The 27,212-nt window shown below is 37.7% G+C and overlaps 1 protein-coding gene across 1 annotated transcript in view; it reads left to right on the top strand.

Annotated features, from left to right (window-relative positions):
• Positions 1-27,212, top strand: part of CFAP54 (cilia and flagella associated protein 54) — a 339,644-nt gene that overhangs the window by 72,494 nt on the left and 239,938 nt on the right. Inside the window, exons 20-23 of the mRNA XM_053586325.1 lie at positions 12,301-12,477; positions 16,235-16,327; positions 16,558-16,743; positions 25,051-25,187. Coding sequence (XP_053442300.1) covers positions 12,301-12,477; positions 16,235-16,327; positions 16,558-16,743; positions 25,051-25,187 — 593 coding nt within the window. The remainder of the gene's footprint in view (positions 1-12,300; positions 12,478-16,234; positions 16,328-16,557; positions 16,744-25,050; positions 25,188-27,212) is intronic.

Here is a 27,212-nt window from a genome sequence, read left to right as displayed (position 1 = left end):
TTTCTTTTTCTTAAAAATAATGAGTTGCTCTTAACATTCAGCTTTCAACTTTTGTATGTAGTTCAGTCTTAACAGGGGAAACAATCTGTACCTTTAGTCCTGAACGCCCCTGAAATAGGACAGTCTGTGGGAACACCATACAACCTACATGGGAAACTAAATAATATCAGAATAGTCAAAATGAGGGAAATTAGAGTACTGGAGTGACCCTGGGCTAGTACACTAGTACATTTTTTTTTTTTTTTGTGGTTTTTTTTTTTTTTTTGGCCAGGGGTGGGTTTGAACCCGCCACCTCCGGCATATGGGACCGGCGCCCCTACTCCCTGAGCCACAGGTGCCGCCCTACATTTTTTAACTATGGGATTAAAATGCTTAAAGCCCATTGGCTAAAGTACGTGTTCTCTCAGATGGATATTGCTAATTTATAGACCAATCCCTTGTTGATATCTTTAATCAGGTCTCATCCTGGCACGGAAATTGTTTTGTCTTCTTGCTGATTCACTTTATGTTGAGTTTAGAATTTAACTTCCTGGCAGCAATCATGTTTCAAATTATGGGATCTTTCTTTTTGCCCCTATAATAGACCCACAAAAGTTAATTGCATTGACTAAGTGAATAGTGTGTGAAGATGCAGAGAATAACGCTACAAGTGGCTTGGGTAATCAAAAAAGGAAAAAGTAGGTCAAAGCTGAGGTGTGGACACGAAGTTAAGAAGGGATTAAGAGAAAAAATTTAGCATATTAGTATGCTAAAAATCAAGGGCCAGAACAAAGAGAGAAATTGAAAATGTAAGAGGGAGAGGTTAATAAACAGAGCAAAGTCCTATAGAAGAGGAAGGGAATGAGATTAAAAGCACAGACACAGGATTCATCATCAATGGAGGGTGGGCTGCAGGGAAGACACCTCATCATCCTTTAATACAGAGGGAAAGAGGACAGCTGTAGATATAAAAAGTTTGTTGGTGTGGAGGCGGAGAGTTGAGTTGGTGCCTTCTGAGCTCAATATTCTGATACAGTAGGAGATAAAGATATCTGCCATCAACGGAGGGTGAGGAACGAAGATGATTGGAGAATGGAAGGAATGGATGAGGGAGGTGACTGCAAGTAAAAGGACTGGCTACGGTAAAGTTAAGTTTAGTTGACATTGGAGACCATAAAATTTTAGGCGTCCCCCTCTATATGGAAGTGTGATATTCTGATATTATTTTGATGCAATATCAAGTAATGGCAGTGGTATTATTTGCAACAGCAGAGATTTGTACAGATTTAGATTTTTTTTTTGAATGAGGATTTAGGTTAAAAATCGTGGCATTAAAAATGTGTGTGGCTCAGTTGGTAAGGCGCTGGCCCCATATACCGAGGGTGGCGGGTTCAAACCCTGCCTGGCCAAACTGCAGCCAAAAAATAGCCGGGCGTTGTGGCGGGCGCCTGTAGTCCCGGCTGCTCGGGAGGCTGAGGCAAGAGAATCGCTTAAGCCCAGGAGTTGGAGGTTGTTGTGAGTTGTGTGAGGCCACGGCACTCTACCGAGGGCCATAAAGTGAGACTCTGTCTCTACAAAAAAAAAAAAAAAAAATGTGTGTGCAGAAGTGATACTATTAAGGTATATAAAGACTTGGTGACTATGGAAATATTAAGAGAGTGAACGTCTCTATGAGGTCATGTCAGGGACCAGAAAAATGCATCTGACAGAGCTAGGAGGATGGGTGTTTGAGGTTAGAAGGTAGTGTACTGGAAATTAAGATTTCTGATATGTATCACCTCCTGCTTAACTGTCCATCAGTTCATCCAATGAACAAATAATTTCAAATGCCTGTAATCCATTCAGCAATTTTTTATTGAGAGTTCACTAGGTATCTGGTAATTTGCTGAGTGCAGGGGAAATTTTTTTTTTATTCAACAAATATTAATTTATTGCCTTCTCTTTGGGGTTCCTGGATTTATAAGTATATAAATCCAGCCTATGAGAACAGAGATAGAAAAATAGGTAATTATGGGTCCATTTTACAGGTGCTTTAATTGTAAGAGTGCTAGGGGAATCCAACAGGGGAGTACCTAACTCAACCATGGGGAATGTTTAAGGCAACATCCAGGAGATGTGAGGGTGAATTCTGAAAGACAGATGATGTGAAGTTAAATACTAAAGGAATACTGAGTTTCCTGAGAAAGAGGAGGGCAAAAAGGGGAAAGGACATTTCTATGCCTAGAAAGGTCATAGAGTGCTTGTAGTTCTACAGGCCTAGAGTATGTCTTCAGTGTGACTGGAGCAGGAGGATGTGGGGGGAGAGGGTGGTAACACATGAGACCGGAGAGGAAGTGCAGATGAGCTCATCAGACTTTTTTTTTTTTTGAGGCAGAGTCTCACTTTATCGCCCTCAGTAGAGTTCTGTGGTGTCACAGCTCACATTCTTTTGCCTCAGACTCCCGAGTAGCTGGGATCACAAGTGCCCGCCACAATGCCTGGCTATTTTTTTGTGGATTGTTTAGTGCATTGTTTAGTAGCAGGCCCAGACTGGGCTGGAACCCACCAACCTCAGTGTATGTGGCCGGTGCCCAACCCACTGAGCTATGGGTGCAGCCCCATAAGAAGTTTTCTCATGCCCGTCTAAGAATTTTAGATAGACAAGTGCTTTCCCTGTTTAAGGTGGAGAAGTCTGTCCTGGCATGGCAGGGAAGAGCCTCATTAAATTAGAATTTTCAATATTTGAAGGAGGGAGTTGGTAGTGGTGTTGGGTACTGATAAAAGTCAGCCAGGGGTCTAACTTTTGTTGGAAGACTTCTGGGCATTTTCAGATCCTTTTGCTTAGCAGAGGCTTCTGTGGTCATTTGCTACTATCTAGTGCTCAGATGTTGTTACTTCAGTCCCATTTCTATGGCAAACACATCCTGTCTTTCCTTTACAAATGCTGCTCTCAGTTGAGTCGAATCCCAGTTATGTATTTTTGTTGTTGCTGTAATTGCCATTGTCGTCTTAGTCATAAATTCTTTGCCTATAACAACATCTAGAAGTGTTTTTCCTACACTTTCTTCTAGAGTTCTTTTGGTTTCATCTCTTACATTTAAATCTTCTACACATCTGGAGTTAATTTTTGTGAGTAGTGAGAGGTAGGGGTCCTATTTCATTCTTCTGCATGTGGCTGTCCATTTTTCCCAGCACCATTTATCAATAGGGCTTCTTTTCCTCAGTGTATATTGTTGCTTCTTTGTCAAAGACCAGTTGGCTGTAGGTAGATTTTTTTTTTTTTTTTTGAGACAGAGTCTCACTCTGTTGCCTAGGTGTGAGTGCCATGGTGTCAGTGTAGCTCACAGCAGCCTCAAACTCCTGGGTTCATGTGATCCTCCCACCTCAGCCTTCTAAGTAGCTGGAACTACAGGTGCTTGCCATAATACATGGCTAATTTTTTGGTATTTTTAGTAGAGATGAGGTCCTGCTCTTGCTCAGGCTAGTCTCGAATTCCTGAGCTCAAAGAGTCTACCTGCCCAAGCCTCCCAGAGTGATAGGATTATAGGTGTGAGCCACTGTGCCTCCCCCAGGTAGATGGTTTATGTTTGGGTTCTTTATTCTGTTCCATGGGTCTATGTCTCTATTTTTGTACCAGTACCATGCTGTTTTGGTTTTTGTACCAGTACCATTTCTATATCCCTATAATATACTTTGAAGTCTGGTACTTGATGTCTAAAAAGCTTCTGCACAGCTAAGGAAATAATCAACAGAGCAAACAGAACCTGTTGAATGGGAGAAAATATTCATAAATTATGCATCTAGCAAAGGGTTAATATCTGGAATCTACAAAGAAGCAAATTTGCAAGAAAAAAAAGCATATGACCCCATTAAAAAGTGGGCAAAATATAAGTGCAGCAATCATAAAATTAAATTACCAATCATAAAAATAAAAAATATTACTCTCAAGACTAATCTGGGGACCTCTGAATGCCAGAAGAGAGTAAAACCTCTGGAATTTTCCTTTGGTTTTCTTATGACTAAGTCCTGCCTTTATGCTGCCATCGTGAGCCCATTCCCTTGTCTGTCTCTTCCTCCCTGCCACGGAGACTGGGACCACACTGGAGATGTGAGGACTCTCATGTTTCCAGTACACATCTTTTCCTTCTATTATTTTGAGGTGAAATGATTTTAACTTCAAAAAAATTATGAGTATAATGTCCTGTTAGGATAGCCTCATGAGATACAGTTACAAGTTCTCCTTTTTATGAGGGGTTCTCCACAAGGATTTTCACCAACTAGGACCGTGTTGAATATTTATTTAGAAGTCCTGAAATCCTCTATAGCCACCTCTGTTCCTCAAAGGTTGTTTTTATCCAAGTGTTAAGGCTTAATGATCAGTCCTCAGAGTACTCTCCTAAACAACGATGCTATGGATGTCATGGCTCAAATAATTGCCAAATTTTCTTTCTTGAAAGAAGACAAATAAATTTCTTTCCCTTGGCAGTCATTTTCAACTCGGGTGTATTACAGAATGTTTTATAATATCATGATTCTGTAATAAAATTATCCCCAAGTTAGTAATCGATGTGTCGCCTGATATCATAAAAAGGTTTGAGAAGCCTGGCTCTCTTCAGAAGTTAAGTAATTCATGCTCTGTTCAAGTTTTTAAAAACTTCCCAACTCTGTGGATTCAAATAATCTAATCAAATGTCTGTTTATTTCTAATCAACTGATGTGAACCAACTTGTTGCCATGAGTGAAGGACAAACCTTTAATAATAGCCTGCTGGCTTTCCAAATGAGATGACTGGCTTTTTTCCTTGATTATGGGGGTTAAATTTTTCAGTTTTCTTGTTTTGGTTGTTTGGCCCCCGGAAGTTGACTTTGGCTCTTTACACATTATACCATAGGTTTACTTTAAAGGATTGTACCCAGACCAATACTGGCTATTTTTGATCTACTTCTCATCAAATACAGTACTCATCATGTTGTCGCTTTTAGTCCACTGAAGAGCCCACCAGCTGAACATTCAGCATCTTTGCAGATGAAATTCTCATTGGAAAGAGGCAGAAGTGCCCCTCAATACAAGTGCCTAGAGTTTCAAGGGCAGCATTGATTACTTTTGTTTTCTGTGCAGGATCCATTTTCCCTGCCAAGTGACACCTTTTGAGGATTTTTATTCCCCATTCAACATGATCAGGTGGAGACTAGTGATGCCCTAGGCCAGTTAATTGTTCCCTTCTTGGAATCCGTATCTTTGTAGAGGGATACGAAGACCAAGAGAGTTTTATTCATCCCAGTGTAGAAAATGATTGACAAGGAAAAGAAGTTTGTCTTCTTGAAGGAAAGAAAGTTTGTCACCTCATTCATTCCAGGGCTTGTGTCCTGACCAGAGTATTACAGCTGCATTCTGAAGACCATCCTACCTCTCTGTGGTTGCTTTGGTCCCAGTCTGGTTTTGCAGTTGCTTCTGTTGCAAAGAAACCAAATTGTTGCATCTACTTTTCTCCTGACACTATTTGTTAGGAACTAAGTAAATCTGAAGTTGAGATGATTTTAGCAATTCCAAATTCCACTAATAATGTCTCAACTGTAAGCAAAGAGTTTTACGTTTTAAGCAGATTATTTGTTATAACTGATGCAGAATCTAATTGTAAAGTCCCATTTTGAAACTAGAAGTAATGAAGAAGCCCAGGGCTACTATAAGTTCTAATAACTCCTGGCTTTAATATTTCCTGAATTTACATCTTGATGTCCCCTAAATACCAGTCTATTAACTATGTCAGCAGTAATTGGATTTAATTATTTTTCTTGTTTTGTAGCATTTCAGTGAAATCAATTTCATTTGCTTTTTTGGCGGAAGGAAGGGGGAAGGATATCAACTATGTTTTTCAGCTCTTTTTAATTATGCTGTGCTAAATTCTTCCTTATAAAAGAGCAAACTCTTTCTGATTCTGACTCCCTCCTATGAGGTTATGTTTTCAAACCCAGGCTTCAAACTACTGACAGAAGATTTAGCATATTTATTAATATGTTTTATTTGGTTAAGGCAGGAATGTATGTTTTTTCTATTTCAATAGATTTAGGCAGTATAAGTGCTGTTTTGTTACATGGGTATGTTTTTCCCTCCCTTTTAAGTGTTTTAAGGGTATTGAATAGGAAATTTCATCCAGGTTGCCTTTTCATGTTTCTTTTAACTTAGCTTTGTTCTGAGACAAAATAGCAAGTGGTTAGAATCATAAAGGCCTTGAACTAAAGTTCTCCTGTAGACTTAAGTCAAGGTATTTATGCTTTCTTAGATTTTAATTACTTCATCTTTAAAGTGGGGGTTCTAAGAAAGATTCAATGCAATGATGCATATAAAATGCTTAGTATTTGTAACAGACTAAGCAGTCAATAAATGTTAACCATTGTTATTATTATTATTATTATGATTACTTTTTCCCTTTAAGCATTCTGGAACCTTCTGCTGTGTTGTATCAGAACTGTTACTATTACTACTCTTTCTCTTTAAGTACTTTCGGACATTCTATTTGAACTACTTTTGAGAGCTTTATATCAGACTAAGCATTTCTTTCTGTTTTCTCTTTTATTTGCCCTATAAACTGTATATTTTATTCTCAACAATATTCCTTCCCAGTGTTCTTTTCATTTTCTTCTGCTCTTTATATATTATAATGTTGAGAACTCGGAATATTCCTCAGGGAGGTCTATTAGATAAGTAGTAAGTACAGCACGTCATCATTCCAGTCTCGTGATCACTGTTTACATATGTCTTAATCATGCCTCGAGATTATATTTTTCCATTGGTCTTTTGTGGCATTGTGGGTGTCAAGACTGTGTCAAATGTATTTAGCATCAATCCGTCCTCATGAGCGTTGTGTAACTTCTGAAGAGAGGCAGGTCTTATTTTCTGTAATGGAAACTATAGGCAGAGAAATTTACATTCAGACAAAAATAGTTAGGATTGTGCTGTTGTGGTATGGCGCGTTGCAGTACACCTCGGCATTCAGAGACCATCCAGAACTTATTTCCCTTGCTAGTTGGTATGGGAGTCCCTTTCTACTGAGGTGCCTTGGTCTTTCTCTGTGGTAGGGAAAGGCTCATTTCTTCTTTCAAGTTCAATTGTATTTCTTATTTTCCAGGCACTGTGCTAGACAGTGGAGTACGTGAGTATATATTTTCCATTATCTGATATGTAATGGAAACCTACTTCTTCTTGATCTGTAATTAGAGAGTGGTTTGTCTAGATTTTGCAATTATAATACCTTTGTATTCTATGGCATTGCTGTTACAGGCAACATGCAAGTTCATGTTGATAATACTTTTTCACAATTTTGTTAAGTTGTTTCCATGATAATTTTTCCTTCCTGACTTTTTTGAGGGGCTTCCTTTCCTTCTCTTTTCTAGTTGAGGAACCCTCCTAAAAAATCCCCAATCACTTTCTCAAAAATGAAATCTTCTTAGCAGCTCAATGAATTAGCTCCCTAAGTTAGGATTCTAATTAGCATTGAGGTTTTCCTTCAGTTCTGATATATAATTATCTAAATCAAGGACTTTGTAATACACTTTTCTTTTGTTATTTTTCACTTAAAATTATGTCAGCCTATTTTAAATTGGGTCATGGGATGTAAATTAGGGGATCCGCAGTTAAAATTGATGAAGACAATCAGAACATTTTAAACATGCTATCTTAAAATGCTTTATAATAAAGACCACCCTCTTCTATCATAATTTCATGTCTTTCATTCAGAACACATTGATTTCACCTGAAGAGATAAATAAAGCATTGTCCTTGCCATCCGGACACTCACTGTTTAGAGGATGTGAACAGTCATGTCCATACGTAATATGTCACATGATATTTGCTAAAATGAAGACATTATGAAATGAGGAGAATGGAGCATTTAAATACATGGGACTATCTCAGAAGATGTCAGTGGAGATGGTGTTTGAATGGATCATGAAGCACAGAAAAGGACATAAGATCCTCTTGGAGGAGGGAATTGCATGGATAAAGACTCAGAGGAATGAAAAAGTAGAGCACTATCAGGGAATGGGTGTCAGTTTCTCTTTTGTGGTTTCAGAGTTTAGTGTTGGACAGAGAGGGAGATATGAGAGAGGAAGAGTAAAAGGGGAGGAAAGGCTAGAAAATATGGTTGTGATCAGAATGAAAAGGGCTACAGAGCAAGTATTGGAGAGTCCACTGAAAGGCAAGGACACTGGATGTTGAAGAGACTAGAGGGGAGCTAAGAGAAGGGCAGGAGACGAAGGGAGATTTGCTCATCTGAATCACTGGCTTCCAGTCCTTGCCATACTTCAGAATTAAGAATACAGATATTCAAGCCCCACCTTCATTGGCATGCAGAGAGAAGACAGAAGAGTCAAGTCAACCTAATATTCAGCAGGTTCCCTAGAGCAGGAACTACCAAGGCAAATTTTGGAATTAAATGTGCAGAGCCCAGGATGGTTGGCTAGTCAATTCAGATGGGTCCTAAGGCAATCTGCACTAGTATCAGGGCCAGCAGGCCTGCTCTGCTAGTGTATTTTACAGGATTCAAACATAGTCCAGAGGAAAAAGAGACTCCTCTGGACTATGTTTCAGGGCATTGGTTCCTTTTTTGTGTGTGTTTAATAATTTTTGCTTGGAGTGATTTTACCTATTTTTTTTTTTATGTAACCTGAAATATAGCCTGTAATTCAATTGAAGGCATATTACCATTTATTGTTATTATTTTTTGAGACAGAGTCTCAATATGTTGCCCTTGGTGGAGTGCTGTGGCGTCGCAGCTCACAGCAAGCTCAAACTCTTGGGCTTAAGCAATTCTCTTGCCTTGGCTTCCCAAGTTGCTGGGATTACAGGTGCCCACCATAACCACATTACCATTTAATGTTCAAAATATAAATATCTTTTATCTCCCTACTGCTCAATTAGGAATCTCTTCCCTCCAAGTATTTTCACAGTTATCTGGGGAATCCACCTACCTTTTCTGGCTCTGTCATTTTCCTCATCAAGGCTCTCACTTGTTGCTGCCTTGTAGGAAGTTCTGTTCTGGGCACATTTGTCCTCCCAGGGAGCTGGGGCTGCTCCGTTGTCTGGAAGCGGGTGGAGGGGTGGCATGAGCCCATGCACAGCCCTGGGCTGGTTGCACCCTCTGGGCTCACCTGGTACTGCTTATGCCTTGACTCCCTCAGTGTCTTTCATGACATAGCTTCCTCAAAATCTGGCCTGATCCTTTTTTCTATCCATTTGCTACAGGTTTTTTCTCCTCACTTTGGTTGAACGAATGAAAAAGTGTAGACAAATAGAGGGGACAGGTGCCATCCTATCTCCTTGACTGATGGATCCATTCATTCAGTGATTCATCAGTTACACTGGGCACCTATTACTATGTGCATGTAAATGAGGTTTTGGACTAAATGGCTGGCACATAGGCTTAGAGACCTGGTTACCCTATAAGGTATCCCTTCCCACATGAAGGAACAATTGTCTTTGCACATGGCTAAGATTCTTGACCTGTATATGCAAAAGTATTTCCCAAGGTCTCTTGGCACAGAACAAGTGGGATTAAAAAAAATATTTATCATCACAGATACCTCACAGCTAATGATTTTGGACCTCAATGTTAACCATTTCTAGTACAAAATAAAAACAAAATGTTTATTCAGTCTAGGTGAAGCTTCATTATTTTAGGGTAAAATGTGTGACATTACAGTTTTATAATCTCCACTCCCACAGGGAGTATATATGAGTGTGTACTCAGCTTTAAACGTCACTTTGATGCATACCCAAATCCTATCCCTATCCAGTCTTACCCTCTCTTTTGAGCTTGAGATCCAGATTTCCAAATAGAAACTTTGAATTTTCAATGTATCTTCTGTCGGGGAAATAGCAGACATTTTGTGTTAGAGTAAAATGTGTTTGAAATTTAGTAGACAGACTTGTCTTACTCCAGAATTTCTTCTCCTGTATTTGCTAAATTGACTAGAACTTCCAGAATAAGATGGAATAGAGGCAATATGTCTTTTTCTGGATTTTATTGATAATTTTATTAGCACTGAGTACTATTTCATACTATTTCTATTCTATTCGTAACATTTTGGAATATTGACTAAAATTAATATTTTTTAAATAATGCTAAAAAGAATATTCATAGTTTATTGAGTTTTTTAAGAAATCAGTAATGAAGGGTAAAAAATATTCAAATATCTTTTTGGTGACTGAACACTGTGATCATTTTTTTCTCACGTGGTTTATGGATATACTAAATTATATCCATTTACTTTTTAAATTATCTTTGCATTTTGGGGAAAAGACAATATGATTACATCCCATTATTTCTTTAATATATTTTTAGAGTCAATGTATTTGTATTTTATTTAGGATGTTTGTATTTATAGTGGTAAGATGATTGCTCTGTGTCATTTTTTATTTTGTTATTAAAGTTATAAATTTTTATAAAATTATTTGAGCAGATAGCTACTTTTCTATTTAGTTAGAAATGTTTAAATGGTGGTATAGGAGTTACCAATTTCTTGAGATTCAAAATATTTTGTCCACGAAATTATTGAACCTGACACTTCCGTGTGAACCCTTTCAGTTTTTCTCATCATTATTCCTATGTTCAAGTTTCCTACTTCTTGAGTCAGTTTGCTGATTTTGTATTTTCATCCCTAATGACTAATGGACATTGTTTCATATGCATGTTGGTTATTTGTATATCTTTTTAGGAGAAATGTCTTTTCAAATTCTTTTGTTCATTTTTAAATGGGGTTATTTGCCTTTATATTATTGAGTTGTTAACAGTTTTTTTTAAATGTACTGAATACAAGTCTTTTATCAAACATCTGATTTGCAAATATTTTCTCCCATTCTAAGTAGGTTGTTTTTCACTTTTTTGATAGTATCCTTTGACACACAAAGGTTTTAGTATTAATGAATTCTGATTTACATACTTTTTCTTTTGTCAGTGTGCTTTTGGTGTTGCATCTAAGAAACCATTGCTTAGCCCAAGGTTATAAAGATTTGTTCCTATGTTTTCTACTAAAAATTGTATAATTTTACCCCTTACATGTAGTTGGGTCTATGATTCATTTTGAAATAATATTTGTCTATGGTATGAAGCAGGAGTCCAACTTAATTCCTAAGCGTGTAGTTGTCCACGCTGTGTCAGCATCATTTGCTGAGAAAAGACTATTCTTTCTCCTTCTTCCATTTAATTTTCATCCTTACATGGCTTTTTGCTTGGAGCTCAGTGAGAGAGTCTTTTTACCTTTTAATTTAATTTAACTCATTTACATGTGTTATTATTGCCGATACATTTAGCTTTATTTTTAGATGTTATTTAGGTATAATTGTTATGTTTCTCTTTTGATTTATGTGTTATCTCTCTGAATATAACCTTTATAAAAAGTGATGCTGACTTGGTCTTTGTGGTGCCCAGCCCCATTCTGAGGCTGTCTAGGGACCTTGTGCCAATCACTTCAGTAACATAATCTCGAGTATTCTGGAAAGCAGCTCTTTTGGAATGCCAAAAGACAGCCCTACCAATCAGGAACTTCTGTGGGTTTTAGGTGCTCTGTGACAGGAGCTGAGGACAAACACCAAATATATTTATTATACCACACAGGTAAAGGTCCAAATAATCAGCCAAACAAGAGAAAGAAGAGGTGATGGGGGGAGGAACTGTTATTTTTCTTCTAACAAACCACAGTGGAGTTATGAATCCTTAAACTAGGAGCATGGTGAATTTTGATAAATAAAGGAAATAGGGAAAAAAAAAGCCTAAAAACACCTCGCCTTTTCTTTAAGTTTACAGAATGTGTTTTTATCTACTTATTTCTTCTTGCTGATAATAAGAAACTCTCAATTATATTCATTTCATGAACCACGTATGCCAATAGTCTCATTATCTGAGAGTCACACCTCAAGCTGAATTAAGGGCAGGCATATAGTTCATCAGTATGAATGCAGATTATTGTATTATAAACTTTTTAAGGACAATGATATATATGGTAGATATTCAGAGAGTTTGATTTAAAATGCAATGTCCCATATTAATGTATGATAATAATGGTAAACATATTAGACATAGAAATATATGCCACTGGTGATCATGCTTAGCCTTATTTAGTGGCCATCTTTTACTTCTACAAAGTCATGGAAAAACTGATCTCACACACATGCTATCTCACACACACACAGACACACACACACACACACACACACACACACACCCCTCTGAGGCTCAAGAAGCTGCCTATAGAAAGATTATGTTGCTTAACTCCACCAGAATTCTGCCAATATAAATGAAGTTCAAGTTCTTGAAATGTATTTTTCTATTTTCACATTTCATTACAGGAAGCATATTCTTTAATCGAGAAGACTGAAGCAGAACAAAATGCCCTATATTCTTATCAGAAATATTTGGAAAGCTCAAAGAGAAAGAAAAGCAAAGTCCCTCCTCCACCCATCCTGTTATCCCGAACTCATTGTTCTGTGACACTCAAACCTGCTCCTTTTATTTCGGATGTCAGGGTACGTTGTCTTTTATGATCTTAGCCCCATCCAAAGCAACATGAACATTTTTATGTCTACAATGGTTGACACTTTAATTGCTTTTAGGACCTGAACAGTCTTATTTATAAGCATGGAGCACTGGGTTAGTATTGTATGTCTAAGCTATACTTAGTTTCTGCATTACATTTTGCCCTTTATGGTGTGCTCTGTATAGTACTGCTATACTCAAATACATTGTTCAGGGGCGCAGCAGAGAAACATATCCCTCTAAGTATCTTTGTCACCAGGACACGGTCATATGCTGAAGTCCTAGTACACTCAAGGTGGCCTGTCCTGAAGTGGATTGGACATTTGAAAAGGATAAAAGTTGCTCTCAAGGCCACGACAAAAATGAGGCAGCAGTGTGTGGAAATTTGGGGATGATGAATCTAGAGGTTCTATCCAAAGTTCTTCCATATAAATGTGTAATTTTTTTAGTGCAAAGGTCAATTCTAATTATACTATAAATCATAAATCTTTGTGTATTTATTAAAGGATGAGTTTTTTCTACCTTCCCTGATGCCTTGAAACTTGGCTTCAATGTGATGAAAACTTGAGATTTCCTCATAAGAATTTGGTTCTATGTAATTTGTATTTTAAATACTGTATTTTCCTCTTTTAGGTGATCAACACTATGCTCTTTGATGTTATATAAAAATAAAATTTAATCTTTGATTCTCTTCAGTATGTTCTGTTTGAATTTACATCAGCTTAGTTTAGTGGAAGAAATGTAGGCCTTGAAGTCAGACAGATTTAGGATTAAAATTTTAACTCTGCAGTTTACGAGCAGTATGACCTTACAAAAGTGAAATACATTTTCTGAGATGTTATTTTCCCCCTTTCTCATTTGTAAATTCTGTTTACTGTGAAAATTAAGTGAGATGATGCATATAATATTCTTGGCATATGAACAGATGTCTCTCCACTCCTAACATTGAACTTATGTAGTAAAGTTCACTTAACACAAGTCAACAAGTTGTAGACTGTGAATGTTATTTGATGATATTTTTCATAATGTCTGTCCAGTGAGCATTTATTGACCGTCTGTAATTTGTCAAGCTCTATGTGAAGTGACTGAGGTGTAAAGATAAACATGAACAGAGCGTTGGTCTATTCTTTGAGGATCTTTGGAAGAATGGAAGATGAGCATCAGTGAGAAGTTATGCCGCCTTCATGGTGCTTTATAATTGGGGGATAGAAGTAACATTCATCTTCCATCTGCGTTATAATAAATGCATTATTGCTATTGCTAGCAGTTTTAAAGTTAATTTTTGGATTTTTTGAATCTGTTTAATAAAAGAGCTTCACTGACTTTGGAAAATTAGTACAGAACCAAGATTGGATGACTTACTAAGAGGTTTTGTTTTTATTCAAATATTTTGGTTTCTTTAAACAAAATCTTAATTTTTATGTATTTCAATTTGATGACTAATTTATTTTATTTCATAATTCTTAGAATACATAAGAGTTCCATATTTGACCTGCAGTTTTAGGACTTGTTAATTAGCCCATTCTAGTCTATGTTATTATACATTAGTTGAATTGTACATTAGGCGAGTTGCAGGAAATCATCACCATCTGTTACCCTCTTACCAGCACTAGATGGTGCTATGGGCTTAAAGAAGTTTTCTGGTTTGACACTTCAGCCATCTTTTGTCTTAAAATCTTTTAAGACATTCATTTCATTAAAATCTATTTTTATAGTTGAAAATGCTGATGTTATTTACGTTCTAAAGTTAATTGTGATTTGTTTGTGGTGGTTCTATTCTTACGCAGATTCTCAGTATATGTTGCTTCTTAGAGTTTCACAAACATATTTTCATCTGTGGAGCAAAATCAAAATATAAAGTCTGCTTGTAAAAATGCTTTTAGAGAGAGTTTTACTCTCAAAATTCTGGTTTACATATTAGAACTGAGAGCAATAATGATCTGAATCATATAACACATTTTATTTGCCTTTTTTCTCCCCTTATGAAAAATGGTGTTCTTTTTGCATGGGGAATTAAAGGGAAGTTAGTTTCAAATTTTTTTCCGAGATTCATCTGATGTTTTCCCCTGGCCTCCAACTTCCAGGTTCTTTCCATGTTCTCCCTGTCTTTAGAATTCTCCTGCCTTTGACTAGCACGCGTTGGTCAAGTGTGTATCCCACAAACACCTGAGATGTTTTCTTTTGCACTAGAAAGGTTCAGATACTTACATTAGGAATCTACTTCACTAAAGCTATGCAGGTGTGGGTACCTGTAATTTAAGACAGTGGGGGATTCTGTTCAGACTATGTTTTAAAGAAGTGATTCTGGAGCACAGGCAGGGTTGAGAATGACTCATGTAGATTAGACACCTTTAGGGTTCTTCTGTTGACCTGGCGGGAGGAGGAGTAGGCAGAAAGTGTAGGAGGCCATTGCTTCTTAGAGACAATTACATTTTCCTTTCTTTCCAGCTTCCTTGTAGCTTAGGAGTTGCCTCTGGGTAAAAGGAAAGGCCACAGGGATGACTTCCCAACACATCCCCGGTAGTGTGGCTTGTTCATAAAGTTACTCCCTTGGGCATCAACTTGCTCCCTTTCCCACTACAGTGAGAACAGATTATTCCAGTAATGAATCTCCATTACTTTGACATCTTGGTAGAAAGACCATTGTCCAACTGTTTAATCAACTTTAAGTTTGGTTGTTTCTGCGGGATTTGCATGTTGTGTTTGGCTTATATTTTAAAAAACTATCAAGATAATTTATAAACTGGAGAAAAAATATGTATCATCTGTCATCATTTTACCATCTGAACCCCACCTTTACTCTTATTTAGGGTACTTTCTTCCAGGTTTTTTCACATGCGGTTTTACATTTTATTTAAAATACTACAAGTTAGTATCCTGTTTCTTTTCCCACTTGCTTTTTGGCATATCACATAAAATACGAAAATCATTTCCGTGTTGATCTTTTCTTCATCAAGATTAAATCTTTTTAGGAGTGAACCCCTGCCACTATCTGTCTGATCTTGGGCAAAGTTATTTAACATCTCTGCATTTCCTGTGAAGCAGAATGTCAACAGGAATCCCATCTCACAGGGATGTTGTGACTATCAGAAAGGATCTGTAAATTTCCTAACAATACTTAGCACACAGGAAGTGCTCAGTTAATAGTAGTTAAAATAATAATAAATAATATTTATTTATTTATTGAAAAGCTTATTCTTCTAATGAAAAGTCTCAATTGTCCTGGGTAAACCAGCCCTATATTTATCTTTACTTTTCTAAGATTAAACCAAAGTATATTTGTAAACCTGGATCTCGTGGTTTATAATTTGCATGGTCATATTTTTATTTAGAAAAGTATTCCTTACACCAGCGGTGCATCTTACAAGGGTATATGTGAAACTTGGTAAACGGTCTGTGAAGCTAGTGAATGATGCCCCATGATTATATCAATGTACACAGCTATGATTTAATAAAAAAAAAAGAAAAGTATTCCTTTCTTAAAATTAAAAAAAAATATAAATATATATATATTTCTACTATATATATATATATATATATATATATATATATATATATATATTGCTGTGCTCCAGGGCAGTGTCAAATTCCTGGGCTTGAGTGATCCTCCTTCCTTCATCTCCCCAAATGCTGGCATTACAGGCATGAACTGGTCTAGGAGAGTATTCATTTTGCTACATTGAGATGAAAGAATAGGATGCCTTTTAAATGGACTGTGAGTAATGGGCTCATCGTTCTCCTTGGCAGATCTCATGGTACTGCATTTTGGGCTGTAAAGTTGAAGGAAGTTATGGCAAAGTACGACTCAACGACAATCATCTCCCAGATTCAGGAGAAGCGGTATGTTGACTTAAATGTCAGAAAATGGTAGCAGAGCCTTGATAATGACAATTAAATTTTTTTATGAAGTCATTATTTTAGTTAATTTCTCTAATTAAATGCTTGAGTCACAATTAAAATCCAATTATGAAAGAAGAGGTTTTTACATATAAAGTTTACTTAATTACATTTTTAACAGTCACATTATTTCAAGTCTCCAAGTTTAACTTGAAATATGCTTTTGTTAATAGATACCAGCTGATGGTAAAAGCATTTTTGAAGTGAAAGGTTTAGAAACCAATGAAAAGTACATATTTGCAATTGCTGCTTATTCTTCTAATGGAAAGCTTGTTGGTGGTGCCATTGGGGAGACAACCAAACCAATTCTGATTTATCCACCTCTTTCTGCTGTTACAGCGCGGATGTTCCTGACACAGGTAGAAGAGATTTCTGCTAATTTTTCCACTATGTTTTTCTCCATTAAGCAGTTACTAGGTAATTTCTGATGGGGGAAAAAACAGCAATTACTCTCAAGCTCCTGTATTGTGTATTTTCCATTATTACAGTTTAGTATCGTAAAATAGGAATCATTTATTTTCTTATTAGTGAATTATTTTTTACGATGACACTTTTTTCTGGATTATAATGTGCCACATATTAATTTTAGAAAATTTGGAAAATATTGAAATGCATAAAGAAGAAAATGCTACTTGTTTTTCTATTATCCAGCATAGTAGTTGTTAACGAGATAATTTTGTCACTAGGTGGAGAAATTTTTTGTTGGTACAACCTAGCAGGGTCTTACTAGCTTCTTGTGAGTGGAGGCCAGAGATGCCGACAATTGCCCTATAATGTACCAGATAACCCCCCCAACAAAGAATTATCCAGCTATTGGATAAGTGATCTTCATCTAGGAAGTGAGAATAATAATAGTAACTACATCCCAAAAGTTTCATGAGTATTAAGTGGAATTATTCATGGCAAATATTTCACTGTAGCATTTATCGCATGTTAGGCACTGAATAAACAGTATTATTGTCTTTAGTTACACATAAGTATACTTATGCATTAACATTTTTGCTGAAATAGCTATTGCCTGACTTAAAACATGTCACCTATGAAGAGGATACTAGAAAGAGGGACTAACCAATGTAGGTCTTAAGCATCTAGTTTTAGGGCTATTATTGGCTGTAGAGCTGATGGCTGTTCTCAATTTTATCATATTTCTATTATGCTATTTTTTTCTGTCAGTCATTGATTAGGATTATAAGCTAGAATCTCAGTTTTATATTATCGTATTTTTTAAAGAAAATTAAATTGCTAGGATTTGTCTAGCATTGGTTTTGCATGTCATATTGGCTCATGGTTTTCTGGTATTTTGATATCTTTGGAATCTAATATATTCCCTAACTTGCAATGATAGAGTTATTGTGAGAAACTGAATATTTCATTCAGACCTAATTTTTCTCCAGGGAGCAGTTTGACTCTTGGGCTCCATTTGGCAGAACTTTCATTGAAAGTTAATAAAACTAAGTCCGAGCTATACGGCTGGCATAGTGAGAAGTGTCATGAAGTAATGACCCGTGTTTCTTTATTGATACTATATTTGCAGTTCTCTAGTTCATTTCTGAGTATTCTTTGTCATAATGTTAAGTGACTACAGCAAAACTTTCTCATATATTAGCCTTCCTTAATTTACAACTTAAATTGAAGCTTTTAAGTTTTAGCAAGTTAATGTACCTTTATTTTGTAAGTGCAATCTAATTTTCATGAGAGTAGTTTTTAGTTTTAGGACAATTGTGTTCTTTAAAACATATTACTATAAATATAGCAAAGTATGGAGGTATTTCACTAAGTGTCTATGATTAACTTGGATTTGGGGATTTTAGGTTGCACTTTCATGCAGCATTATTCTGTAAACATTTATAAAGTCAAGTGAGTCTTTTCTGGGTTTCCCCTAAATGTAGGATATCAATTTAGTCTATCTGGAAAAATTTTTGAGCAACTTTTCTGAATTGTACATTTTTTAGAGCTATTTTTCTCTACTTTTTTTGGCCTCAAGTCTTTTTCTTCTTCCTTTTTAAGTAGAAAATGGCTAGATGATGTGATGCGAATGTACAAAACTACAAATCTGTGAGCAGGATTCCAATCTTGATCTAAGAGATTATTATTTCAGGCAAACTGGTCTTAATTTCCCTATTTGTAAAATGGACAGAAGAGCAAATGCCGGGTTCTGTTGGATTATTGAGCCACTAGAGCAAATACTGGGCACAATGGCTTATTGAGATAAGAAATGGGGAATATTGTTTATTAAAAAATCACCACGTGCCAGGCATTTAAAACTCATTATTCCATTTGTTGTAATTAACTCCATGAGGTGGTATGTTTACTTTCATTTTATAGTTGAAGAAATTGAAATTAATTTAATACTTCCTCTGCCAGTCCTACCATATTCCAACAAGGCTCTATCAGTGAGAGTAAGTAATGTACCATGGTTGCTCAGGTAGCAGCTGGTGAGCCTGACGGCTCGGACCAGCTCATGCCTTTCTACAGGTCTGTGTGGATTTCAGGAAGTCATATGTTGGCCACATATGACCTGTGCCAATTCTTTTTTTTTTCTTGTTTTTTAAAGACAGAGTCTCACTTTGTCGCCCTCAGTAGAGTGCTGTGATGTTGCAGCTCACAGCAACCTCCGGCTCTTGGGCTTAGGCGATTCTCTTGCCTTAGCCTCCCAAGTAGGTGGGACTACAGGCGCCCGCCACAACGCCCGGTTATTTCTTTTTATTGCAGTTTGGCTGGGGCTGGGTTCAAACTGGCCACCCTTGGTATATGGGGCCAGCGCCCTGCTCACTGAGCCATAGGTGCAGTCCACATGTGCCAATTGTTTTTGAGCTTTCATTTCTCATTTAATGTTTATTTTTTGAGACAGAGTCTCATTTTGTTGCCCTTGATATAGCACTGTGTTGTCATAGTTCACAGCAACCTTAGCTCAAACTCTTGGGCGCAAGTGATTCTCTTGCCTTCAGAGCCTTCTCAGCCTTCAGAGTAGCTGGGACTAAAGGTGCCTGCCTGCTACAATGCCGAGCTATTTTTAGAGACAAGGTCTCGCTCTTGCTCAGGCTGGTCTCAAACCTGTGATCTCTGGCAATCCACCTGCCTTGGCCTCCCAAGTGCTGGGATTATAGGCATGAGCTACCATGCCTGGCCCCTCTCTCTCATTTATTTATTTTATTTTTTTAGAGACAGAGTCTCACTTTGTCAACCTTGGTAGAGTACTGTGGCATCACAGCTCACAGCAACCTCCAGCTCTTGGGCTTAGGCAATTCTCTTGCCTCAGCCTCCAGTGTAGTTGGGACTATGGGTGCCCACCACAATGCCTGGCTATTTTTTTGTTGCAGTTTGGCTGTGGCTGGGTTTGAACCTGCCACCCTTGGTATATGGGGCTGGCACCCTACTCACTAAGCCACAGGCGCCACCCACATGTGCCAATTCTTTAAGAGCTTTCATCTATCTTATTTATTTATTTATTTGTTTTTTGAGACAGAGTCTTATTTTGCTGCCCTCGATAGAGTGCTGTGGTGTCATAGCTCACAGAAACCTTAGCTCAAACTCTTGGGCACAAGTGATTCTCTTGCCTTAGCCTCCTGAGTAGCTGGGATTACAGGTGCCTACCACAACACCAGGCTATTTTTAGAGATGAGGTCTTGCTATTGCTCAGGCTGGTCTAAAACCTCTGAGCTCAAGCAATCCACCTGCCTCGGCCTCCCAAGTGCTGGGATTACAGGCGTGAGCCACCATGCCTGGCCCCTCTCTCTCATTTATTTTTTTATTTTTTTAGAGACAGAGTCTCACTTTGTCACCCTCGGTAGAGTGCTATGGTGCCACAGCTCACAGCAACTTCCAACTCCTGGGCTTAGGTGATTCTCTTGCTTCAGCCTCCCGAGTAGCTGTGACTACAGGCACTGGCCAGAATGCCTGGCTATTTTTTTGTTGCAGTTTGGCTGGGGCAGGGTTCAAACCTGCCACCCTCGGTATATGGGGCTGGCACCCTACTCACTGAGCCACAGGCGCCACCGTCTCTCATTTATTAAGTGACCTTCTGTTTCCTGTCTTTTCTTTAGTTCTCTTCCCTTCCCTTTACTGTTTTCATCTTTTTCTCTCAATTTTTTAAAGAAAATTATTTTTCCTGGGTTGATGTTGATCAGCCAGTCTTTGTGATTAATATTGGCAAGTCAGCAACATGATAGTGGTGGGAGAAAGGGAAATGAAGTTCATATATTGTCTCTATTTTATATGTGAATATGTGAATTCAATAAAACTCTTTGATTAATAAAGGTTTACTGTTTGCCTGTGTCTATTCATATTAAAAAATAATTACAGGTAAAAAATAATCATCCCCCTTTTTAAAGCTTGCTCTTCTTTTCCCTCTTCTAACTGAAAATCATCACTCTCTCTACTCATCTATTTATGGATGAATGATTTATTCAATGTCTACTTTGTGCCAGATTCTATGCTAGAAGTCACCTGTTCTAACTTTGAAATGTCTTTTTTGACAATCATATTACCACTGCAGTAACCTTATTTAGATAATTTTGATTTTTGGTTTCAGTTAAGATCCCGACTGCAAGTAAAGGAACCATCATGGCTTGGAGTCATGCAACGAGGCACTAGGAAGGCTGCGCAGTGCAGGCCACCCAAAGTCTTTCCCCTCCCTTGGTTCTCTCTGCATATTGGCTTTGTTGTACTCTTTCTAGTGGGAGGCTTTCTTTACTTCTCCATTTTTGGAGGAAAAACGGAAGTTCCTAAATTTTTATCATATGTATCTTTAAATTTCACCTATAAACTAACTGGCTCCCAATCTTGATTCTAAATTCTTGGGAAAGAGAATCTGATCCCGCCCCCCCCCCTCCCCGCCCCAAGCCAGTTTAATAGAGTCTGATCTCATTTTTGATGTGCAGCAACTGACTTGTTTTTAAGCCTCACCCTTCTTTTTTTTTTGGCTCCACATCTGGGCAGGCTGGTAAAATTTCCTCCTTTGGTATCAGCAGGAAATTTAAACCTTCCAGTCAGCCTGGACTTTCCCCACTCCTATCTTAGTCCCTATAATGGTCTGATCTACTCTCTCTTTTTTGCTCGAGTCAGACCAGACCTGCTTGTGTCTGCCCACCTCTCCAGTGGGGTGTTTGGTGTAAGTAATAACACTGTTTCTCAAATTCTCCTAGTGTATGGAGCAGGCGTCCTCAAACTTTTTAAACAGGGGGCCAATTCACTGTCCCTCAGACCGTTGGAGGGCCGGACTATAGTTAAAAAAAAAAAAACAAAAATCTATGAACAAATTCCTATGCACACTGCACATATCTTATTTTGAAGTAAAATACAAAATGAGAACAAATACAATTCACACTGCCTCAGGTGGCCCATGGGCCGTAGTTTGAAGACCCCTGGTATGGAGTGCCATCAGCCTCAACGTTAGAACCAAGCTTTGGGGAAGGGCCCATCTTGCTTTGAAACACCCAGCTTGGTTTAGGCACTCACCCTTGCCCTGCTAACCATGTTATAGTCTAATACAATTGGTGGGTATCTTCCTCTGTGGGCAGAGGCAAACTATCAGAAAAAGAAGGATTTTAAAATTTGTTCAGCACATTATTTGTTTAGTGCTTACTCTGTGCTAGGCATTTCTTCAGGTCAATGATTCTAAAACTTGAGTGCATCAGAATTTGCATTAGTAACGAGTTTCTAGGTGATGCTGGTGGTCCAGGAATCATACTTTGTAAACTGCTGTTCTGAGCAAAATGAACAAATACCATGGTAGGAGATAGGCAGTAAACATGTTATCTAGTGTGTTGGAAGATCATGAGTGCTATGGAAAAAACAAATGGAATTTTATAAGAGGAATCGGAAATATGAAGTGGAGGGATGCAAGATATATTACCATATTAGGTATGGTAGGGGGATCAAGGAAGGTGATATTTGAGCAGAGACTTGAAAGAGCTACTCAGAGTAGCTCTCTAGAGGGAAGCACATTCCACAGAAGGAACAGCGAGAGGAAAAGTCATAAGGTTTGTAGAAGTGCATCTGGTATGTTTCATAAACAGCACGGAGACTAATATGACTGGAGTGGAGTAATCCATGGGCAATAAAAGGATTGGGCAGAGAGGTAAGAAATGAGTGGGAAGTAGGGAAGCAGATCATGAAAAGACGTCTTGGTCATTACAAGGACATAAGCCTTTGCCTTGAATGAACTGAGCAGCCATTGGATGGTTTTGAGTAGTGGTATGACGTAGTATGACCTCTGTTTTCAAAGGTTCATCCTGGATGCCATGTTGGGAATAGAACATAAGGGAATAAAGGCAGAAACACCATTCACTGCTGTAACCCACAAGCGATGAAGGTGGCTTGGCCAATATGGTAGTAGTTGATATGGTAAGAAGTGGTCAGATTCTGAATATGTTTTGAAAGAGAAGGTAGGTGGGTTCCTAATGGAAATAATATAAAGAGAAAAACAAAAGATGGATATAAGGTATTAGCTGACCAATCGGAAGTATATAGCTGATACCAGTTGAGTAGGAGAAGGCTGTGGATAGTGTGAATTTGGGGACAGGGGGATAGTGTAAATTTGGGGCATGTTGAGGCAAGATTTATTATCTATAGAGAGAATTGCTGAGCAGTCAGTTAGATGTATGAATCTGGAGTTTGGAAGAGAGGTCTGGATAGGAGAGGGATTTGAGAGTAGCCATGTGATAAAACTATGGGACTGGATGGTATCACCAAAGAAATAAATGTGGAGAGAAAAGAGGAGCAGTCCAAAGACTGTACCCTGGAACATACCAATAGAATGAAATTGGGGGAAAGTTGGGGAACTAGCAAAAGCAACTGACAAGGAATATGGTTTTTGGAGTAAAAAGGAAACCAAGAGTGGAGTTCTGGAAGCCAAGTGGAGATCAGGCATCCCGGAGGAGTTATCAACTATAGTTAATTTTTTCATTAGTCTTTTAGTGCTTCTTTCTCATTTCATTCTAACCCCTCTAAAATCTATATTGCATGTCTCTACCAGGTTACATGTCTCTACCTTTGAACATGCTTATAGCGTGGAACTCCTCTGTTAAAAACCGTACAAAACCTCATGATTTTACAAATCATAGTTTTCTCGTGGGTTCTTGTTTCACCATGTTTACTAATTGAACAAAAACTCTTATTATTTTAAAAAGCGTATATTTAAAAAGGAAAGAACAGTCAATTATAGTTTCATCACCTGCCTTACACATCATGTGTTGTAATCCATGGTAAATCTGAGGAATGTTATGGTTTTAGTGACCCCTTAGTCTAGCTCCTTCATTTGACAAGTGTAGCCCAGAGAAGTGACCCATTTGCCACGCTAAGACTCGGCTCTACTATTTTTGCTGGCTGTCAGGCTCTCTATAAATTATTCAACTTCTCAGTACTCTAGTTTCCTCATCTATTAAATATGAATGGTGATAGAGCTCGCTTGATAGAGATGTAATTAGGACAAAAATGAACGTGAACTCTTAGTCCAGTGCTTGACATCTGTAAATACTTCCACCTTATTTGCAAGGCCTTTTGACATCATGTCTCATTTTAACCTGCCCAATTACTTTGCCCACTTTTCTTCAAATTCTGAAGTGTCTTTCCAGTCTTTCCTAAACACATCTCAGTGGTTTCTACTACTGGATCTTTTGCGGATTCTGTTGAAACCATGCTGACCTTAGTCTTAGAGCTCAGGTCAAGCCCTGCCTTCTCCTTAAGGTTTGTATTTCTCCTTTTCTAAAGCCTCTCCAATTATAATGTTATCTTTTGTAGTTTTTCTGTGATTTCATGTGTTTTATGCCTTTAACTTGATTCCAGTTCCATGGTGTGTGAGACCACTTCTAGGCTTTGAAGAATCTTTACCTACAATCTTAGCACAGAGTAGAAACTTCATAAACCGTACTGGTTGATTGATCTTAAGTACCCATTTGTCAGATTTGAAAAGTTCTAGCCCTCTCACTTGTTCCCTTGAGTAGAAAATATTCTAGTAATGTGTCATTTACATGCTTCATTCAATGAGTTTATGCCCTTCCATAAAGGTTTTGAAGTGACTCATAACTAATTTGGTGAGGTTTTGTATTGTTACATACATAGTTATATAGAATGAAATAGGTAAGTTGATTTTTTTCCTCCTGAGCTTTACTAGTAAAATCATTTATTTTGCATTATGCTAAATTTGCTAAACTTAAAACATAGCGTCGCTTCTCAGAAAGCGTCTGTTTTATTCTTTACTCTTTCAGCTGTGAAGTTTTTATTGCACAAAAGCTTTGAAAGTGTCAGTCAGAACCAGAAAAGAATAGGTATATTTCATAAATTGGGTTTGGGAAATCTAATTGTTTCTCTCGGAACAGATTGTTCATTATAACAGTATCTATAATAAATGGAGTGCACTGCTGAGATAGATGGAAATGAAATTAATTTGGCTCAGATGTGATCTTTGTTTTGCTTATGAGGATTTGAAACATCCTTACAGAGTTTCAAATTTCCATGCAATTTAGAAATAAAAGATATTTTAAAAATGTGTCTGTCTCCCTTGCCGATGACCATCGTTACCTTACTATGGCACTGTAGAACCGAAAAGCAAATGTGAACAACTCTATACGAAATTAATGGATGATAGGACCTTATAAAAATCCTCCTTTAAAATATACATTTCATAAACAAAAATATTGCTGAAGATAACATGCTTTTTGTTGCAGGTTTCCTATCAGACTGGCAACTATGAATTGGCTGAGAAAATTTTCACACCAGTTTGGGATTATTTTGTTGCTTCACCACTTCAGGATGAACAATCAGTTGTTAGTTTAAACAATATAATGACTATTACACAGAGGAGGTAAGCAGAAATATTCTTTTAAAACATTAATTTGCTTACTGGAAATATAGATGTTAGGGTGTGAAGTCTTGAATTAATTCCTTTTCAATTTCATGTTAAGGTGATTCATATAAAACTGTTTCTAACAAGAATTTGTAATACGAGTATACATTCCAAGGACTCATGTCCTAGTTAGAAACGTTCTTGTTAGAGTCAGAAAAAAAAATAGAGGCATAAGGATGAAAGTTATAAAATAAAAATACCAAAGACCAACCACAGTAATATCAATTATGCAGAAAACACAAATGTACATTGGGGACTTTTGTACCAGCTGTGGTTAAGGTTAGAGTCTGACAGGTGGACTCTTAGGGTAAGATGGCTTTACGTTGCTTGATGTGGCTCCCAGGGTTAGAGTATCAACAACTGCAAATATGTCATTAGAAGCCATAGAAAACTACAGGAGGCCATCTCATCTTTGTGGCAATTTTCCTTAAAAGAAGAAAATTAAGAGCAGCCTCAGAAATGAGCATTAGTGTGATTTTAAGCTGTCTTAACAACATGTTAAAAAGGAACAAGAATCTCCCTCACCTGCTTGTTAATGCCTGAAAGATTTTACATACGAAGATAAAACCAGCCAGGCACAGTAGCTCGCACCTGTTATCCCAGCAACTTTGGAGCCCGAGGCAGGAGGATTGCCTGAGCCAGGAGTTCCAGGTTACATTGAGCTATGATTACACCACTGCACTCCAGCTTGGGCAAGAGAGCAAGACCCCATTCATTCCTCAAGGATTATGTGCTTAAAAATGCAAATATTTATTGAGGCAAAGCATTGATAATGTTTATTTACATTAGACATATAATTTCATTCAATTAAATAAATGTTGACTTAGCATTTACTATGTACAAGGATGTTAGGTTCTAGCTGGATTTGAGAGACATTTTGGAGGAGGAAGAGGTTTGGGTTTTATGTAACTCATGGGGATAAGAGAAAGAAAGGAGTAAAAAGTGATTGGGATTTCTAGTGTTTACTGACGTGGACATCTATGACTTTTTTTTTTTTTGAGACATAGTCTCACTATGTCACCGTTGGTAGAGTGCTATGGCATCACAGCTCACAGTAACCTCAAACTCTTGGGCTTAAGGGATTCTCTTGCCTCAGCCTCCCAAGTAGCTGGAACTACAGGTGCCTACCACAACACCTGGCTATTTTTTGTTGCAGTAGTCATTGTTGTTTAGCTGGCCTGGGCCAAGTTCGAACCTGCCAGCCTTGGTGTATGTGGCTGGCACCATAACCACTGTTCTTTGGGCGCCAAGCTAACATCTATGATATTTACTAAGGATGCATGAGAGGTGAAAGAAGTTTTTGGAGAAAGATAATTAATTTTATTTGGATATCTTGAGTGGTTTCCTAGCAGGAGGCTTTTGTGAATATGAGTTGGCAATAGGTTTATTTATTTAGTGCTGACTCTCAAGGGAGAATCAAGGCTAAAGATATGAATTTGGCCATTGAGGTTGTCATTGAAATGTTGAAAATGAATGATATTTCCCACAGAATGACTGTTTATAAGAAAAGTTAGAAGGCTGGAAATGAGCCCTGGACATTGCTTATATGTAAGGGGTAGAAGCAAGAGATGGAACCAAGGGAGGGTATTGAAAAGGAGCTGTCCAGGAACTGAAAGTCCAGGAAAGTGCACTGCCTGGGGGAATGAGAGTATCCCAAAAGAGGGACTAGTCAGAGATAGTAAATACTGTGCAAGGTCAGGAAGAGCAGTTGCTCAATTAGATGCTACAAAGAGACTGAGTAGAGTAAACACAAAGAGAGATTTTTAGAGTTGGCAATTAGGAAGCCATTGGTGAATTCAATAGGATCACTTTTGTGGGGGAGGTGCCTGTGGCTCAAAGGAATAGGGTGCTGGCCCCATATACCGGAGGTGGTGGGCTCAAACCCAGCTCCGGCCAAAAACTGCAAAAAAAAAAAAAAAAAGAATCACCTTTGTGGCATGGTCCAGAAAATGGTCCAGAAACCATTTTGTAATGTCTAAGGAA

The sequence above is a fragment of the Nycticebus coucang genome, chromosome 3 (assembly GCF_027406575.1).
Source record: "Nycticebus coucang isolate mNycCou1 chromosome 3, mNycCou1.pri, whole genome shotgun sequence".
Classification (NCBI taxonomy): domain Eukaryota; kingdom Metazoa; phylum Chordata; class Mammalia; order Primates; family Lorisidae; genus Nycticebus; species Nycticebus coucang.
This window is presented reverse-complemented; position numbering and strand designations above follow the sequence as displayed.